Genomic DNA, 20,207 nt, shown 5'->3' with positions numbered 1-20,207 from the left:
GTCTCTGACAGATTCTCATATGACTAACAACTGTTTTGACTGACTCACACCTCACAAGATGAGGTATTCATCACTCAGAACGGTCAATAGGATTAATCAGCAATCATATACAGGCTTACAGATGCTTTCAGAAATCAACACACACACACACACACACACACACACACACACACACACACACACACACACACACACACACACACACACACACACACACACACACATCATTATCAGCTGGAACATCCAACAGCAGGTTCACTGACCTTTTCAAAAGCAAAGACTGCATGATGAGAGTAGCTTAAGGGAGAGCTTGGCTCCACTTTGGCAATTTATCATTAATCTGATCTAGTTGACTGTTGGTTTGAAAAATCAAGTGCGTAAGATATGAGTGTGTAGAATGCAGGGCATTATAGGCAATAGCCATATGGACCAGACAGCTGCCTAATTAATGTAATAGCTTAATTAATCTGGACATCTTACACTTCAGCTTTGGTTGTCATAGATTGAACCTCTGGTCCTGCACCATTAAACACAGCATTTCTAATAAAAAAGTATGCATTTCTGCTGGGGTGCCAGATCATGGCTCACAAGTATATAACAAATACTATTTTGCTGATATAAAATTTAGTTCTATTTCCTTTTGCTCTGGCTCTCCAGGCCCTTTTTCTTCAGTACTAATGGAGTATTCTTGTTTAATAATGTGGCCACTAAGTATAGACTAAATGCTTTGGCAATACACATATGGCTGCATTAATACTTATAGCAATAAAGCTATTTTGATTGATTGAATTCTAGAGAAATCAGTAAACAGTGGTTCCAACTGAACAGTTAAATGGCTGTAGTCTATATATGTAGAGTTCAGTGCAAAATCTTATATATCTTTGGCACAAACTGAAGACCAAAAAAATTTACTTAAAAATGACCTATATTATTTAAATTATCAATTTATATTTCCCTTTCTGAATGTAAAAAATAAATGTGTGTGAATTTAATATAAACTCCACCCACTGACCCACCCTTTTCTTTCTGGTATATCTGTGTTGGTTCTTTTTAAACTATGTTTCTGTTGAGTCTGATGTTTTTAAATGATTATTTTTTAGATGAACTGTAAAAGAGAGGTAAATATGTTTTAAACAGTCACATTTTAACTCAGGCGCATGGTGACGCAATGGGTAGCATTGCCGCCTAACAGCTGCATAGTTCCTGGTTGGATCCCCCAGCTTGGGTTGCTGTCTGTCTGGATTTCCTGTGCATGTTCTCCCCTTATCACGTGGGTTTCCTCCACTTTCTCAGATTTCCTCCGAATTCCTAAAACCATGCCATTAGGTGGATTGGTCCTAGGTTTGAATGAGTGTTAGGATTGTGTGTGCATGGTACACTGTGATGGGGGTGTCTCATTCAGCATGTATTCCTGCCTCATGCTCAGTGTGGTGAGTGAGAGTGAAATTGTGCATAAATAGCCAGTCTTTACAGTGAATCCTATAAGGTTCAATTGCATTTCGACCAGATCTGGGACACAATCTGTTATTAATCCTTCTGGTCTTTTACTAAACATCTGTTACAACTGTGCAGCAATTAAAAGACAGACGTCTGGTGTAAATGGTTAAATGAGCTGGTGATGCGTTATCGATCTGAGACCGTGTGACTAAGCATCTCGCATGCATCCCTCCATTCCTCTTGTTGAAGTTCAGTGAGTTGTTTTTCTGGTCTGCGCGCGCAGGCGAAACCATTTTGCACGTAGGGGACCCCATGACAAAATACAACATGAATTTCATATGTAGAATTTTCGGACTTTGATATTATTATTTTTTCCCCTGCTTATTATATTAAAATAGTCAGTGATCTGGAATATGAAACCGTGTCCCGAGCCGCCTGGTCTGTTGTGTCTCTTCAAATCCTTTCCGGGGACTAAAGAAAAAGAAGCACGTGCTATATAGTCACGTGACTTTCTGTGGTCACATGACCTTTAAAAAAAAACCCACTTTCGTTGCTCTTTATTAAAGGCTACGAGGTTTTAAAGCACTGCACTAAAATGGCTGGCAGGGAAGAAACTCAAGGGCTTTTAGATGAAAATGGGCATGATGCTGGAAACCGACGGCGGATGTCCCCGTTTTGTGACCCGAATCATTTATTACACCGAATTGTTGTCCTTGTTTTCATGTGTTTTTTAGGATTCGGTGAGTTGTTGGTTTTTTTTTTTTAACTTCCGTTGTAATCACTCAGCTTTGTTATTGAGGAGTAGAGCTGTGATACTGTTACACTTACAAAACAGAATTTTAATGTATCCTAAAATCCTTCAAAATGTAATTAATTTTCTACTTATTCGGTTTCAGGAAGCTACTTCTGTTATGACAATCCTGCTGCTCTTCAGAAACAAGTCATCCAGGTTAGAGAGTGTTTGTTTGTTTGTTTGCTTGCTGTGTGAAAGCTTGTTAATATGCCCTTTAATTCGTCCCCCTCCTACTTTATTTGCTTTTCCTGTCTTATTGATTTTCTCATGCTTTCCTTATAGGAAATCCTCTTTTAAGGTAGTGATTGATTTTGAGGTAGAACTGAACATGGTGCTGTTTTGTTATTGATTGATTTGATTGGACTGACTTGATCTTAAGCAGGGTGATCAGATATTTTCCGAGATCTGACATGGGACTGGAGTTTGGGACGTTCGTTCTAAACATGACATGGCTGACATATCAACAGAAATAGCAAACTCTCAAACTTCACACATCACATCAATATGAATCATCTACAAGTGATGCTGTTGTGGGAAAACAACTATGACTTGAATGTGATTATGAATCTACTCAAAATTTTGCCCCAGATATCCAATTATCCATATAACAACGGTTGATCTGTTTGGTGACTACACCTGGTGTTTAAAAAAAAAACCCCAAAACAAATGCATATCTCTTGCACAATCCAATAAGTACAGTGAGGGAAATAAATATTGAATGTGTCAAATTTTCTCAGTAAATATATTTCCAATGAGGCTATTCACATATAATGTTCAACGCATATCAGTATTAACTCAAGAAATCCAGAAATATAAAGAATTCACAACATTAAAATCCATTTATAAAGTTATGTGTAATGAAGTGAAATGACACAGGAAAAAAGTATTGAACATGCTAAGAAAAAGCAATTCTCCAAGGCAAGGAACCAGCCGAAATCTGTAAGTAAGTTTTACCCCCTATCTGGAAAATTAATATCTGGCAAAATAATATATATAGAGTTAGTAAGTTGATGGTCTATAAAAATGCTTTTTGTTACCAAGGTGTCTAACAAGAAACATCTCATGGTGGGTAAAAGCAAAGAGTTCTCCCAAGACATTTGCAACTTTATTGTTGCAAAACATATTGATGGAATCGAATACAGACGTATTTCAAAACTGCTGAATCCTCTGGTAAGCACCATTGTGGCCATCATACGTGAGTGTAAGCAAAATCGCTCCGTCATCAACCTGTCACACACAGGAGCCCCTTACAAGATTTCTGACCAGGGAGTCAGAAGAGTAGCCCAAGAGCCAAGAACCACTCGGAAAGCGCTTCAGAAACACTTGGAGGCAGCAGGTACATCGTCACAGAGAAAACAATGGTCAATGCACTCCACTGCTCACTCACCCCGCAAGACTCCATTACTAAAGAAAAGGCACGTCGAAGCTCATTTAACGTTTGCTACAACTTCGTTGGACATGCCTGTGAAATACTGGAAGAGTGTAGTCTGGTCAGACGAGAGCAAAATTTAACTTTTTGACAGTATGTTTAGAAGAATGGGACAAAATCGCACCTGAATACTGCAGCCGATTAATTTCTACATACAGGAAGCGTCTTGAAACAGTCATTACAAACAAAGGCTTCTCCACCAAGTATGAAATAAATTTCAGTTAGCGTGTTCAATACTTTTTTTGTGTGTCATGCCTCTTTAGTACACATAACTTCATTTATTGACTTTAATGTTTGGATTTCTTAAGTTAATACCAAAAATGTGAATTTGTGAATGGGGAAATTGTAATGGTACAGTATACAAAGACATTCTATACAATTGAGTGTTTTTGACTTTGTGGGAAGACACAGACAGAGGTATGATAGGTGTCCACATACTTTTGTCCATGTGGTGTGTGTTGCAGCTGAACCTGATGTTGATTATTTTGCTATAACAGCACATCCCATAGTTCTATTATTGCCAGCGAACATTTGTTTTTTGATTAAAGAGTGACCTCATGCTTTTCTCAGTTTATACTTCAATTCATGTTGTGGAATGTACGTAAAACAGGTTCCTGGTATAATGTAGTTTATAGCAACTATAACCTACAGTCATCCCCTCACCAGCCTGTCTCTTCACGTAGCCCCCCCCCCGGAGGTAGTATAAGTATCTCCATACAGAAAGTCACCTACAACAAATGCACATTTGGTGTTTTGTTCTACTTTTTTATTTTATTTTAAAAGTTTAATATATTTTTTAGATGTGTTTATGCAGATTGTCAGCTATACATTTCCCTGTGTAAGTTGTTACTGAACAGCAAATATAACACAAAAAGAGATATGTGAAGTTCACACGTCATATGTATGTTCTAGTTTCTACCACTGCTGCAAAACTATCAACAAAATCTAACCGAGGTATCTTTTAAATTTCCCTTTTTTAAAGCCACGCTTGCGTTTATGGACTCTTATGCTTAGCCATGGCTTCCTTTTTCACTTGACGGTGTAAAGATGCAAAAGGTCAGAGAATGAACTGAAATAAAAGGTAGTTGACCTCTTGGGCAATGTCTGTAAAAATGGCTTAAAAGGACAGTCTTGCTTTGTTGGAAAATTGCAGTACAAATGGCAAATCTGTGTGCTTTGGGGTAAACATTTGTTCAGGGAGCAATGATATCACAGCTTGTATTGCTTCCTAAATGAATACACATTCATACACAGATTCTTGGTACCTCAAAGGATCTTTTGATGGTTAAGGTATCTGTATTTCTGTTGACACATTTTTGACATAACATCTCCAGCCTTTAGTGATTTGCTAGATAAATGTCTTTGCTGCCTTCTAAACTGGACTTTTACTGCCCAAAATTATTGCTTGCCAAGGGACACGATGTTATTTGAAAGTATATGTGATCAATCTATCACATGGACAAAACTAGTTATGAACAGATTACACACCCGTCTGTCTTGTGTGCCTCATATGACCCACAGAAGGTCAGAATTTTGTTGCTCTCACTTGGGAGATATAAATGTTAATGTAAATTTTACCCCAGATTTTGGCATTAAAAATGAAATCTGTCTAAAATTCCAGCTGTTGTCGTCAACACTCCTATTTCAGGCACTGAGTTGTTGAATTTGTAATGGACATTCTCTCTCTCTCTCTCTCTCTCTCTGCCCATTTATCTCTCTCTTCATAGGATATGCAGTTAAACACCTCCAAATTCATGCAGCTTTATGCCTGGTACTCATGGCCTAATGTATTTCTCTGTTTCCTGGGAGGATTTTTGTTGGACAGGGTGTTTGGCATAAGGTAAGCCCAATATATTTGTATGCAATTTTACAAATTTTTTTAAATGGTGTGATTTAATACTGGGTGTCTGAAATGTCAGGAACCGATGGGAATATGTTGAGCAAATATGTCGAACCAAATACATCGAGCAAAATCTACAATGACACTATACGGCGGCCGAGAAAATGTGTAGCGCATGAGGGTGAACATGTAGTGCATATGTTTGTAAATAATATTTCCAAAACATAAGTACATGTCGTTTTACTCTCATTGGTTCCTGATTTATTTATTTATTTATTTATTTATTTATTTATTTTTAAATTAATTAATATTATTTTTTAAATCTTTTTTTTTTTTCTGGACGCCCTGTAGATTAAGCAGATTAAACGAAACACTAAAATTTCTGTTCCATGTATGCACAGAGTTGTACTCCACATCTCATGTTCAGTGGTATTAAACCACTGAGTTTATATGATGATTTTAAAACTGTAACTTGCTCTAGTTTGAGTTTATATGCTTGTAAGGTTGTCAGTAGTTATTAATTGTACCTGTCGCTCTTTCTAGGATGGGGACAGTCATCTTTGCACTCTTTGTGTGTATTGGACAGGTAGATACATATCCATAATTCCTTTTTTTTTTTTTTATTTATTTTTTTTTAATATATATATATAAAGGACATGCTTTAAAGAGTACTGATGTCCCTATAAAACTCAACAGGCAAATGTTTGATTCGAATCATTATTACACACAGTAATGTATTATAATATTACTACTTGACAAATATTTAAAATGCATGGATGACTATTATTGTGTAGCTGGTTGGTGAACACGATTTAATTCTAAAATCAAAATTTAAAGTGACACTGTATGTGCCATAATCCATAATTGTCAGTAGAGTGTGATAGTTTTGTTATTTTGTACTCTTTGCTATTGAGCTGGAATCCAGAATGTCTACTTAATCCTCCAGACTTATTAAATTAAAGAAAAATAAAAACTGGATAAAGTATCTTTGGTATTGTTTTGAGTTTTAGTACAAGGTGTGAGAGCAGCTTTAGTGCACTTTGGCATAGATTCTGCACATCCTCAGAAATTTTGATCCCCCCCAGAAATTTGATTGTGGTGGTGGAGAGAATTTGTCACTTGTCTGTATTTATACCCATATGCGACATCATAGCCCTGTTTGTAATTGGCCTCCTCCAATACTTGGTGTAAGACATTGATATTTTTTTTGCAGGTCATATTTGCCATGGGTGCTTTGGTCAACCATTTCTGGTTGATGGAATTGGGGCGCTTTGTTTTCGGGTAAGGTGCTACTATTTGGCGGAAACATCCACTTTTTAGGTAGTGATGATTGCATTACTGTGAGCACACTTTTTCTCAATATGCAGTATTGGAGGAGAGTCTTTGGCTGTGGCTCAGAACACATATGCTGTGAACTGGTTCAAAGGGAAGGAGCTTAACCTGGTATTCGGCCTGCAGCTCAGCATGGCGAGAGTGGTGAGAAAAGATGCATGGGTGGCTTCTGGGTAAAAAGGAAGTGCCTCAGGCAGTGAAAAAAATATTGTGTATACAGTAATTAGATTTGGACTAATAATAAGTTTGGACTAATTTTAGACTTGGTTCCCTGTTAAAAAAAAATCCTAATTACAAAAAATATATACTGTAAGACACTGTTGTATGTTTTAATTCTATACTGAGTAAAACTGTTCTAAAAAAATCAAGCCCTTCATGTATTAAATGACTTTGCTTTAGTTCTGTATTAAAAAACTCGTACTAAGCTTCACTTACAAATGCAAATATTACAATAATGAATGAAAACTAGGATGTGCGATAGGATCGACAGAAAATAAGGATGATTGCATTATTTACCTTGAGAGTTAATTGTTCTCCAACAGCCTGTTAACCTTGTTTGTATGTGTTTGATTCCTTCTAGGGCAGTACAGTGAACATGAACATCATGAGCTGGGTGTATGATCAAATGACGAACTTGCTGGGCCACACTGGCCCCTTCACTCTCGGAGTTGCACTCATGATCGGTAAGTGGCTAATTTTCAATGTCAAGCAAAAGTATAGTGGGATAGAATGAAACGATCTGCAAACTCTTTTTGCAGTGCAACAGAGTATGCCATTGAGTTAATGTGTTTTTACACACTGCTATTTTCTTTCCTTTTTTTTGTCTTAAGAAAAAAGTTGAATATTTTGCATTCCCAAAAATTCTTAGATTTAAAAATTCTAAAGATTGTTCTTAAAAATCATCGTAAATTAAGTTCAGTTATACTAACATTGTTGTAGATCCCCAAAGAGTAAGATTTTTCACTGATTTATTGGGTCGTTTCAAATATTAAACATTACAACATTATGAAACTTGTAACATATTTTTAAAAAATGCATAACTACTACAATATTTTAGTTCTTGCCTACTGTTTTGGTTTCTGTTCTTCTCCTTCATGTCAAATCAGCCGAATGATTTCCACTTTCCAGCAAGTACATTCTCCTATGACGTGTCTCCTATTGATACATTTACAATTTGGCAGTATTGAATACTTAATTGTTCTTAAGAATTGCACTTGGTTCTTACAAACTTATCTCACAAAATTTATCTTAAGAACTTTCTGAATTTCTTCCTTACGAAGATCTTTGTGAATCTGGCCTGTGATGTTGCAGGAATCATGGCTGTAGAAATGAACCCTAGCTTAATCATTTCCATATAAATGAATGTATTAAGGTTATTTATATGAAATCTCTGATAATCTATTCTGTATAGATATGATCCCTCACCCTCAAGCACATCTGCATTATATCAGGATAAACTCTTTGCACTGGTTAAGTCTTACCATTTGAAAAATGCTCTCTGCCAAATTCATATCATCTGATGCTCAATCTTTAAAGCTCGAGTCTCTAGTTACACTGTCAGGAGGGCTCATTTGAAATGTAAAGCCATTTTTCATTACAATGTACAAAAAAAAATATTAAATTGGAGCCGGAGAGCTGTCGCGTCATTGCGTTTCCAGTTTCACTTCTGCTCTGTTACCATTCCATCTCATGCTGCTCTAATCCAGAACATTCACAGCTCGACCGTTTTCCCTTTTCTGCTTAGTAATTCATTTTGTAAAGTTGAAGTTTCCCTTTTTTCATTAAGCAGTTCTATTTTAAATGGCTTTTCATATTGAACTTCACTCACCTGTAATAATGGCTGTGGACAGAATTTCTGATGCTTTCCAATGCATTTCATTTCAATTTCCAATGGAACAGAAACATACAATGTTAAATAAAAATGTGTGTTAGACTCGGTGCACAGAAGATTCCTGTTGGAGACACACGAATGCATGTGAATATCCACAGTTGAAACTCTGTGGTGGAATTTGTGGCTGTTTAGCCGATTATCTCTTGGAGGAACTGAAGTCTGTTTGTGTGTGCGCGCGTGACTTGTTTTTCAGCGGCCTCGACGTGTGTCTTCTCTCTGATCTGTGCTCTGCTATTGGCCTACTTTGACAAGCGGGCAGAGAGGATACTGAAAAAGGAACAGGGAAAGACTGGTCAGTTAACTTCTTTTATTTATTTATTTATTTATTTAATTTTTTTTACATTTTTTTATGGCTGGTACACTATAAACATCAAGGTGTACAATTGCCTGTCTGTGTAAGCACCACTTGGATAAGGATATCAGTATATATTCTGCTGATCCTAGTGCCTTTTTTGTGACCTGTATTACATGCAGATTGGCAGTAAGGATTAGGACCCATCTGGGACATAATTACAGTCTTTCCTTCAACCTTAAAAAGCTTTTCATACCTCCTCCAATATGATGCTGTCAATATGACTGCTTAAAAGGGCATTAAATGATGTGAATTGAAAAGGGAAGTGATTTGGCCTTTTATTATTTGTGTGTGTGTGTGTGTGTGTGTGTGTGTGTGTGTGTGTGTGTGTGTATATAGGTGAAGTGATCAAGTTGAAGGATGTAAAGGACTTCCCTTTCCAACTGTGGATGATCTTCATCATCTGTGTGGGATATTATGTGGCCATCTTCCCCTTTATTGGCTTGGGACAGTAAGCTCGCTCGCTTGCGCGCGTGCGCACACACACACACACAGACACAGTACTACTCTCTTCTTGTAATGTGAATGCCTCAGATAGATGTTTGAAATGTTAGTATAAAAATGAACTATGAATGTAGTAGTATGTTTAGTGGACAGTTAAATCAGTTAAATGTGTTTTTCAAAAGGAGATGGTTTAAAGATGCAACTATACATACAACTATTTTATTTATATATATATATATATATATATATATATATATATATATATATATATATATATATATATATATATATATATATATATATATATATATATATATATATATATATATATATATAATATATTTATTTATTTATTTATTTATTTATGTATGCAGTTTTATTTGAAATTTGTGGCGCAAATGGTCATTAAGTTACGCTCTTGGACAAATGCAGATCCAATATCTGCTCCCACAAGCAGTCGTAAACTGCAGAGCAAAAACAGTGTCGTATTGTTGTTGTTCTCTAAACAGTATCGCTCATCTAACAGGCATGTCTTACTCAAATGGAAAAATTAATGACCAGTATTCTGGCTCCAGGCTGTGAAAATTCAATAGTACAAGCGGATAAAAATCCATGTAATATCCAGTGTGGACAAAACAAAAAAACAAACATCTGCTGAGGCATCCTTTTAGTAAAATGTCAATCATTTAGGACATGAACACAGAAGTCTAAAAATTAATGACAGCTGTTGGTTCAGGCTTAAATGCATTGCAACTATTTTGCATTTATTTCACATAAATAAATGTGAAAGAGAAGGGGGGAAAAAAGGTAAAGTGAAGTTGATTGATCAATTTGGCAGACTGGAAAGCTGCTTTGCTGATGGCCATATCTGAAGTTTGCATTTCTCTACAGTCCGTTTACTTTTTCTGCAGATCGTTATTTGATCCCAGCTAGCATTTTGTACTCAAAGCCAAATTGCCCATTGGCAGGAAATGTTCACTTTGTTCAATGGATATCAAAAGCAACTGAAAAAAGACTTTCACAGGGGAGTTTAAAAGCAATTTCTGCCAATGCCACATCAGCATTTCTGAGTGCTGGAAGGTGCAAAAACTAAGGCTACTTTTGTTGATTATGATGATAATAATAAATAATGTGCTTCTATTCCGTTTTACAAAGATAGCAAAAATTTATTTATTCACATCATAGTCTTTACTGTAACAATAAGGAGGAAATCATTCAAGTTTATCCTTTCTAACAATATATACATGTCCTCAATCTCCATCCTCTCATTTCTTCACTCTCCACAAACACCTGTTTTTTTGTTTTTTTTTTTCTTTTTTTTTCTTTCTTCTATCTCACTGCAAAGGTTGATGCAGATTGGCATTTGGAGTCAGTTATCACTACACCCATTTCTGAAACCTTTTTAAACACATGGCACAGCAGATACGCATTTTAATCCCACATGTCCTGTTACATTTCTTTTGCACCCTGTCTCTAAGCATACATAAAGATGCATCGACAGCCCATACGTCCAAGTTCTGCATGTTATGAAATCATAATGCATGGTGTAAATCTTGTCGCCAAAAAAAGTAGCAAAAAGTGTTTTTTGAGACCACATTTCTGGCTTTCTGACTTCACTGTATCTTCCCAGAGTATGTGTATATACGTTTTTTATATATATATATATATATATATATATATATATATATATATATATATATATATATATATATATATATATATATATATATATATATATATATATATAAATTCATTAATTTTCTGAGTGCAGATATTTCATATTGCATCAGGAATAAAGATCTAAAAATAGTAATTGCTTTCTTATACAGAGAATTTGTCTGATTTATCCGCTCCTGTGCAGGGTTTTCTTCATTGAGAAGTTTAACTTCACTCCGACCCAGGCAAGAGCAATAAACAGGTAATGTCACATGGCAATATTATAAGGTATAGTGTTAAACAATAAATACAATTTATCACAGCCGCCTTTGGTCATATTTACCAAGGGTGCCAATATTAGTCAAGTGCACTGTATATTTTGTGATATGAATGGCGACGGAGGGTTGCTAATATTTAGACAATATGCCTAATAAGGTATGAAATACAATGTTGTTCCTGTGAGGCCATTTTTCTTCTCTTTGTATTCCAGCATTGTGTACATCATCTCAGCTCCAGCATCCCCTGTGTTGGGTTTCATGGTGGATAAAACAGGCAAGAACATCACGTGGGTTCTGTGTGCCGTGGTCACCACACTGATTGCTCATATGATGTTGGCTTTCACCTTCTGGAACCCCTGGTTTGCTATGGTAAAGCCTTTGTACAATCTCAAGAATTAAATTAACTAGTTCATCATTGCTGTGGATCCACGTATGCCTGTCCTTTGAAGAGATAATTTCAATCATGTGTCTCGATAGCTTTAATAATAAGCACAATATGACCATTTTTGGTAGTATTTGTAGTGTGAACCTGGCAGCATTGTGCCTTTTTTAAAATACCAGTCTTTGCAAATGGCAGACTGAGCCTCAGTGACTGTTGTCCTGTGTGTGTATAAGTGTACATTTTTAATTCTTCTCCATAGGTCCTTTTGGGTCTGTCATATTCACTGTTGGCCTGTGCTCTCTGGCCAATGGTGGCCTTTGTAGTGCCAGAACACCAACTGGGAACAGCATATGGATTGTAAGAACCCAGTTTGACTTCTTTTTATTTTATTTTTTTTAATACAGTGCTATGAATTACTCTTGATTACCCTGTTTAAGCTGAATGGATATATTGAGATGTACTAGGTAAACGTCTCTAAAATATGGTTTCATAAATCTTAGTCAACTGTATCATCTATTCTATCTATCTCCCTGTCTCGCAACAGTATGCAGTCCATACAGAACCTGGGTTTGGCACTTATCTCCATGGCAGCAGGAGCTATTCTCGACAGCAAGGGTTACCTCTTCCTGGAGGTGTTCTTCTGTGCATGCATATGCTGTGAGTGACAATGCTGTGTGATGATTGAGTCTATATATACTGTAGACGTGAAGCCTCCATTTTTCGCTACGTCGCCACATTGCAATCTCTCTGTTCGCCACATGTAGCTCTTTCTATGACCTTTCTATGGATTTGATCATAGCGAATAAGAATATTACCCCTTCATAAAGCTCTCACAAAATGGTGTAAACACTGATTTCCACAAAGTTGAACTTTGCATAACTTTTGCTGCAACTTTGCTGAAAGCATGTCATTCCACCACTGTGTATCCAGGACCATTAATGCTGCTGTGCATCTCCTGAAGTCAGACCTTTCTACCTGGTAACTCTGTTTACGGTCTATGGAAAATAAGAACATGCCGTGCTCTCCAGAATTATTGGCACCCTTCATAAAACTGAGCAACAATTATTGTATAAAATAATCAATGCACACAATCCATTAATTTTCAAACAAGAGAAGAGATCATTTATCTTTGTTCTTACAAAAATCAATCTTATTAGAATAGCTTTTTTAAATTATCTATTCTTGAGACGATGGGGGGGGGCTGTGCCAAAAATATTGACACCCCTAAGGATTTATTTTGCTTAAATGATCATTCTTGCAAAACTATTGGGAGGTGGATGTCACATACTTTTTTTTCATTGCCTTTAATAACATTTTAAATAATTTGTCATCCTCTTTGAAAGGTCTTTAAACACAAAAGAAACAGATGGTTGTTTGACCTGCAAAAATCGGGTAATGGATTAAAAAAAAAAAAATTGTACATGGTTAAAAATACCATTAACCCTCCTATTGTATTGGGGGAAGAAAAAAGTTGCATCCATTGTTATGGGTCAAAAATGACTTCCACAGTTTAAATACACACACAAAGAACAGTTAACCTTTTATTATGGTTTGTCCAAGACCGCCAAAAAATTTCAAAGAGAAAAAGAGATTAATCAGTATTTCAGACATCTCAAATGTGGAAATGGGTCAACTTGACACATAACGTTATAGGAGAGTTAAGCACAATAATGCAGTTTTCACATGTCTGAAATATTTGGAAAGTTGGCATGCTTTGGGCCATGAGCACAGTCAGAAGGATAACGAAGGATGGCAAAAACAGCCCAGTTTTAGAAGATACCGGTTTTAGAATTGCACAGAGCATTGCACAAAATGCAGCACCTCAGCTTCACCAAGTGCCATTTGAATTACAGTTGGCATTGTGTGTTGTGTTCAGAGGAGACCATTTTGATCATGCAAAATATCAGCATGTTTGGCGACAAAAGGGAACCCTACTGGTCTGATCCGAATTCGAGAGGGAAGTTCACATGCACAAATAGAAGAATGTGAAGGAGCTTAGTGTTCTGCATGGAGGAGTGGCCCAAGCATCTTCTACATGTGTCTGTAAACTTGTTAGACATTACAGGAACAGACTTAGTGCTGTTACTCTCTACAGGGCAGGTGTCAAAAAATACTTTAATATTCATTGTATTAATGTGCTGATAATTCTGAAATTAGTGGTTTGTAAATTAAACTGCACTGCATTTTAAAATTTTATATATATATAATAATTATTATTATTATTATTATCTCTCTCTCATGTATCTGAGCTCAAAATATTACTTATTACAGTGTGGCTGAAGTGGTAGAACAAGTTGGGTTGGCTGTTCGATTCCCGGCCCACGTGCCAAAGTGTCCCTGGGCAAGACACTGACCCCAAGTTGCTCCCGATGGCAGGCTAGTGCCTTGCATGGCAGCTCTGCTACCATTGGTGTGTGAGAATGAGTAACATTGGAAAGCACTTTGTAGAACCGCTCTTTTTATTCATAGATTGTGCATTTTCATCAAGTGTGCCAAAACATCTAGAGGGTCGGTGTTGTCGGTTTATTATGCACTATATGGGTGTAATATGTTGTTCTTTTTTTCAACAGTGGCTGTGATAGCAGTGGTGATGCTTTACTTTGCGGACCTTGTCCGATGTACGTTTGACAGGAAGCTACATCACTCAATTTCTAGCATTTCACCAGAATGATGTGCCTCATTATGCATTTCTCATTCTCGCCACATGTTTTTAATCAGGTGGAGAACTGAATCTTTCAGCCTCGGCCCGAGCCAAACTCCAGAAGAGCTTGTCTGCTGAGTCAGAGTGAGTTCATTATGGTTTGACCTCATAACTTTTATCACTTTCCTCATTACAGCTTGAACTCTTAATGATTTCACCTCCAGGGACTTCTTCATGCTCCGATAATACAAAGTTATGCAGATTCAGAGTCAGGGCCATGGACTGCATTGTTAACTTTGTCAGATTTTGAAGCGTTTATTTGAAGGGGTTTTTTTCTTTTCTTTTTTTTTTTTTTTGGTGTTGTTAATGCACTGCAGGAAAACCCAAATCCGTGCCATGCACTGGAATTGGTACTGAATAGCTTGGATCTGTCTAAAGACCTGTAAATGGAAATGAGGAACACCTCATATTTTGAAATCATTAGTGTATATAAAATGTGAGCATGCTAAAATACAAAACACCAGTTCTGCATATCATGTATGACATTAGTAAGTTAACATATGAGACATACAGTACTTATTAAGAAGATGGCAACTTCCTCACCCCCAGTAATCACCTAGTGGGTATAATGCATGTGTGTTGTACTGTAACAAAGCCTGTGTGCTGTGTTCCAGGTGATAGCTGTTCAGTCCACTGGCTCCACCCTTCCTGCTGTGATCTGTCTCACTGGACAACTCACCCTGTCAATCACCCACCAATGGGCATTTCTGCACTACTTACTCTTCTTCATCACACTGACCAGACTAATCCCAACACACTGGTATAGGGCTGTCTCAAATAGCCTTCTCCCCCCAGATAGAACTTTTTAATAATCAATGTGTTCACATTGGGATTGGTATATTGTACAGGTTGAAAGGAGGATGGGATCGATTTGGCTGGTTGGGTCATGCCAGAGAGGACGTCTCGCCACTCTCTTAACTCCACCTCAGGGCAGCTGGCACTGTCATGGACCCCTTTTAAAATACCACTTCCTTTTTACTCTTATCATTTAGGGCCAGTTCTTTCCACAGACTTTTGCACTGGTGAATCTTCACCCACTGGGAAAACTTACTGGGATGTAGCTTATGCTTTATCTGTTCACAGATTCACAACACCCTACATTTTGTTACCTCACCCCCTGTGAGAAGCTATGTTGTGGCACTTCCTAACTTTTTACATGACCTCACTTGACTGAGTCTGGTATTTTATGGTTTTATCTTTTTTTTAAGACTTACAAACAAATCATCTTTTTTTAAAAATCTTCAACCTGTGGTGTATTGCTGTCAAACAGTTTTTCAAATAATTTTAAATATAAATAGTCACCTTACAATTGCATGTAGTGAAGTAATCATCATGTTTGTATCTTTTCCACAGTATTTAGTCTCTGCATTATAATCTACATGGTATTCATCAAGAAAATTGGATTTGGTTTTATAACTACAAATAATATGACTGAAATTATACAAGGTTTATAATGTAGCTTTTTATTTTTATCTTTTTAATTGGAGTCCAAAAGATTTCTAGCATATCAGCAGTCGTTTAAATATTTCAGACCATGGCCGTTTGTCATTTTAGGGATTTTTTAAAAAAAAAATATTTTTTCCATTTGTGCATCATTGAAATTACAAAGCAAAGTAAGTATCATAGTCTTTGTCTTCATGTGTACATATACTTATTATTGACCCAATTGCATTTCAATCAAATGCAGGCCAATTGTTAACGTTAACAGCAAATATGCTTCAAAATGTTTGATCTCTGCATATATGCACAGTTTGAATATACTTTTGTTGATTAACCTTATAGGACTTAGGAGCTTGGCAAAGTGTTCCAGTACTGGTTTTACCATGTTTTTGTAAAGTTAGGTGCACAAAGGGAGGATATATATTATATTATATTATATTATATTATATTATATTATATTATATTATATTATATTATATTATATTATATTATATTATATTATATTATATTATATTATATATGATTTTTTTTTTTTTTTTTTTTTAAATGGGCACACTGCTTTGCCAAAAACACATTGTGCTTGGTGTTTTGTACAATCCATTTCCTTCACACTTATTGCTTTACTAACTAGCAAGCAGAAGGACGTAATAAAGATAAATCAGCCTTCATGATGGATGTAATAGTATTTAATATCTTAAACAACTTCATCCATCTTAAATGCGGTAGTGGCTTCTGGAAAGTTTCCTCTCCTGAAGTCTACTTAATTACTTGCTAAGAAACTAGTGTGTTCTAGGGGGAAATAGCACGGGGAAGTCAATGTGGGTGTGTTAAGAACAGTAATGGAATGTGATTTTTTTTTTTTTTTTTTTTAATTTTTTTTAAAGTTCTTTATCCCACCCCCCCACCACCAAATCAATCCATGTATCCAAGATGTTCTGTCATGTTCGCTTTGGAATCTGACGAAGAAACTTTGATTTAAAAAAAAAAAAATTTAAGAGTAGCAACTGGTTTGCCTTTATTAGTAAAAGTGTAGTGTACTTCTAAACAATCAATTAGTGTCTTTCGCATCCTAATGAGTAGGATTACTTTGCCATTGAGACAGTAATCTTGGATCAAAACTCTTTTTGGCTTAACACTAATCGTTGACAACGAACTTCTTTTTGCCTCGTAGTATAATGATGAATGCCCAAACCACTGACTGAGGAATAATAATGGGTTATTTTGAAACTTGTCAGTAGTCCACTTGGGATTGAGCTTTTATCTTGCTGTTAATCATTTAATATGGAAACGAGTTACTGCAGTAGGAACTGTCTAATAACTCTGATTAAAGACCTTTTTGTGAAATGTTTGTAAGGATGAGGGGCTCCCTATTGGCAAAAATTAAACCGTCTGATCTAATGTTAGATGTTGAGTGATGTTCATGGCTCCCCCTGAAACTCATTGCCTCAGGAAGAGGGTCTGGATTAGAACTTTCAACTTTTTATATTCAAAAGTTGCCTCGAGTTTGATCTAGAGAAATGCAATTAGGCTTATTTTTGTACTGTATAAACTCGTGGTTGGAAGAACAAATAAAAGATAAAGTGATTTTGCATTGCATTGTGTCTTGTTTGCTTGGTAGGCTGTACAAATTCATCTTTTTGTATTCTATTTAAAGCTTACTTTGTATTATCTATCATTTCTGTGTGTCTCTATTTGCTCCCCCTTCTATCGTGTTCTCTCTCTCTCTCTCTCTCTCTCTCGCTCGCTCGCTCGATCTCGCTCGCTCGCTCGATCTCTCTTGCTCGCTCGATCTCTCTTGCTCGCTCTCTCAGGGTGCCACAGAGGCTGCAAATCTTAAAGAAGAAGCAGCAGCAGGAGCAGCATGCTCATATCAAACCCCTGTCCGCATTTGTCCTTCGTAATCGCTATCTCTCCAGACTGGGGGCGCAGGTAGCCCACACACAAGCTCACTTTCTTCTTCTTTGCCTTAGATTACACTATTTATTGTGTCCTACTACTTTACTACCCCCGGGTGTGCAAAAATTAAATAATCTTTTTTGGGACATTTTTTAAAAGCACATTAAATTGCTTTTTGACACCATATCTTGGTAGAACTAATGTTGCAGTACCTACATGTTGGCCTATTGTAAGGGCTAGAATAGACTTTTCTATAATTAAAAAAATATATTTTTAATTAATTTTTAAATATTAATTGCTGTTTGACACAAAACTGAATGAATATTATCACCTTAATTATTACTATTCTGATGGCATTTCTTCTATTTCTGTGACTTTTGATTTAGTAAAAAGCAGCTCTAATATTTATCTAACACCCTTTTGCTCTATTTATTTCCTCAATGAACAGCTCCCAGACCACTACAATATCCATCTGTCCTCCCTCGCCTACAGAAGTTTGCTCCGATGATCTGCTCTTAAAGCTTGTTGTCCGTTGACTCACTGTGAACTAAAGCCCTTGGGCTTAAAAAAAAAAAAAAAAAGAAGCCACATGATGCTTTTGGTGTTTTTGTGGGGATATAAACTGCTCTATACAACCCTATTTGGTTCAGGCAATTTTAAACATTTATGGGCGCTCTCCCTGTTTGGGTAATTTGTCAGTTCATGTTGCTGTGTTCTATTACTTAGATTAACATCCAACACGGTTTATGGACTGTTATGTTTTTCACTATCGCACTTTGTGGTAAACAGGAATTGTATTGAATTTATTTTATGATTGTATATCAGGTGATGCTATTTAATAAAGACATTTTTACAGTACATAAATCTGATGCCTTTGTTACACTTGGTCTTAAAAGTTTAACAAGATCCTGCGTGCTCACCCCAGCTTTCCTGTTAGAGGAGCAAGTCTGAGACATCCTAAAATGGTGATTTCATCTAGGGTGTGTTGTGCCCTTTCTCTGTCAGGTACTTGAGATCACTCCAACTCTAAATTGCAAAATCCTCTTAACTTCTCTCTCTCCCCTTGAGTGGAGATGATGCGTTTCCAATTAAATGTGGCTGCAGTGTGCATAAACCCCCAAATAGTGACAAACCAAACAGTCATTTCTGAGATCATTATAGGAGCAAGTATCTGGAAAAGTCAACAAAGCTAATTTCTAATTATATACAGCCATTTCCCCTTGTTTGCCATGCTAGGTGTGATTTTGTGTGGTGAGACTGTCAAATTGTGCTAGACTCCAGCCATATATAGAATCCTGGTATATATAGAATCCTGGTAATCCATCTCATAACCAGGATTTTATCTGCTGGGTAAAAAAAAAAAAAAACACAAACTTTCAACAGAAAAGTATCCTGTTGAGCTTGATGAGGTCTAATTTCACATAATAGAACACTCTTGAACAATGGTTTCAACAGTCATACTACTTGATACACCATTACCGCACTCCTAAATTGTACTTGATTTTGCTCATTTTTGGAGGCAGAGTCTGAACTTTGGTGTTCAATTGGAGCTTTGGCAAAAACAGGAAGGCAAATACAGGTTTAGGTTTATATAAAAGCCTAACTTGACCACATAGTATCCGACACCAGTGCTAACGGTGTGGTATTCCATCACCAAGAATAAATATACATGTATGAAAGGGGAGCTAGAGAGAAGGTGGAATGTTATGAGGTCAGTTCAATAATTGTTTAGAAATTACCTTCTTCAGAGATGTGTGTGGGTGTGTATATATATATATATATAATTTATTATTTTATTTTTTTTTGGAGTGCATTACTGGTACATTGCAGAATCTCATCCCAGTTTGGGCAGTGCTAATGTGATTTGTATACATTTGGTTTTTCAAACATTATTTTTCTAACATCTAACATTTTTCTCCCCCATGATTGATCGGTACTTCTCGGAGTAGATGATGCCAGTTTACTTGTGTCTGCAAAGGACAAAATTGACTAATATTTCAACAATGAACTGAAAATGACTTGGTGTCATGAAGAGTGTGACTTGGTGTTCTCACATTAGTCCTCAGATAAATCCTACCCAGGAAAGACGAAACCTATCTTTGGCATTATGAATAAACATTTCGATTAACCGAACAGCTATTCTTTGTGTTTGATGTTACATATGACATATCGTGTGTGTGTTTCCTCCATGAAACAGACCTATTTATGCGTAAGGAGAACTTGTAGGATTCTGATGGAGGTGCAGACGATGGACAAAAAAAAAAAAAAAAAAAAAAGAAGCCTTTTTACTAATATTTTCTGGTGCATACAAAAATCAAATAAATAAATAATAATAT

The 20,207-nt window shown here is 36.3% G+C and overlaps 1 protein-coding gene across 2 annotated transcripts; it reads left to right on the top strand.

Moving 5' to 3' along the window:
* Window positions 1–1,979: 1,979 nt before the first annotated feature.
* mfsd1 (major facilitator superfamily domain containing 1) lies at window positions 1,980–18,455 on the top strand. 2 transcript variants are annotated; one of them, XM_017495934.3, is made up of 17 exons: window positions 1,980–2,177; window positions 2,334–2,386; window positions 5,387–5,499; window positions 6,043–6,085; window positions 6,713–6,780; window positions 6,867–6,975; window positions 7,412–7,514; window positions 8,916–9,014; window positions 9,414–9,525; window positions 11,380–11,436; window positions 11,665–11,821; window positions 12,094–12,191; window positions 12,379–12,491; window positions 14,405–14,452; window positions 14,553–14,619; window positions 17,787–17,904; window positions 18,320–18,455. In XM_017495934.3, exons 1-17 carry the CDS (start codon window positions 2,033–2,035, stop codon window positions 18,377–18,379), a joined length of 1,563 nt encoding a protein of 520 aa, XP_017351423.1. In that variant the 5' UTR covers window positions 1,980–2,032; the 3' UTR covers window positions 18,380–18,455. The 2 variants fall into 2 exon arrangements, with proteins under 2 accessions (XP_017351423.1, XP_017351424.1); XM_017495935.3 differs by lacking the exons at window positions 17,787–17,904; window positions 18,320–18,455 and adding an exon at window positions 15,150–17,566 and having other exon boundaries at window positions 1,982–2,177.
* The last annotated feature ends 1,752 nt before the right edge of the window (window positions 18,456–20,207 follow it).

The sequence above is a fragment of the Ictalurus punctatus genome, chromosome 20, assembly GCF_001660625.3.
Source record: "Ictalurus punctatus breed USDA103 chromosome 20, Coco_2.0, whole genome shotgun sequence".
Lineage (NCBI taxonomy): Eukaryota > Metazoa > Chordata > Actinopteri > Siluriformes > Ictaluridae > Ictalurus > Ictalurus punctatus.
This window is presented reverse-complemented; position numbering and strand designations above follow the sequence as displayed.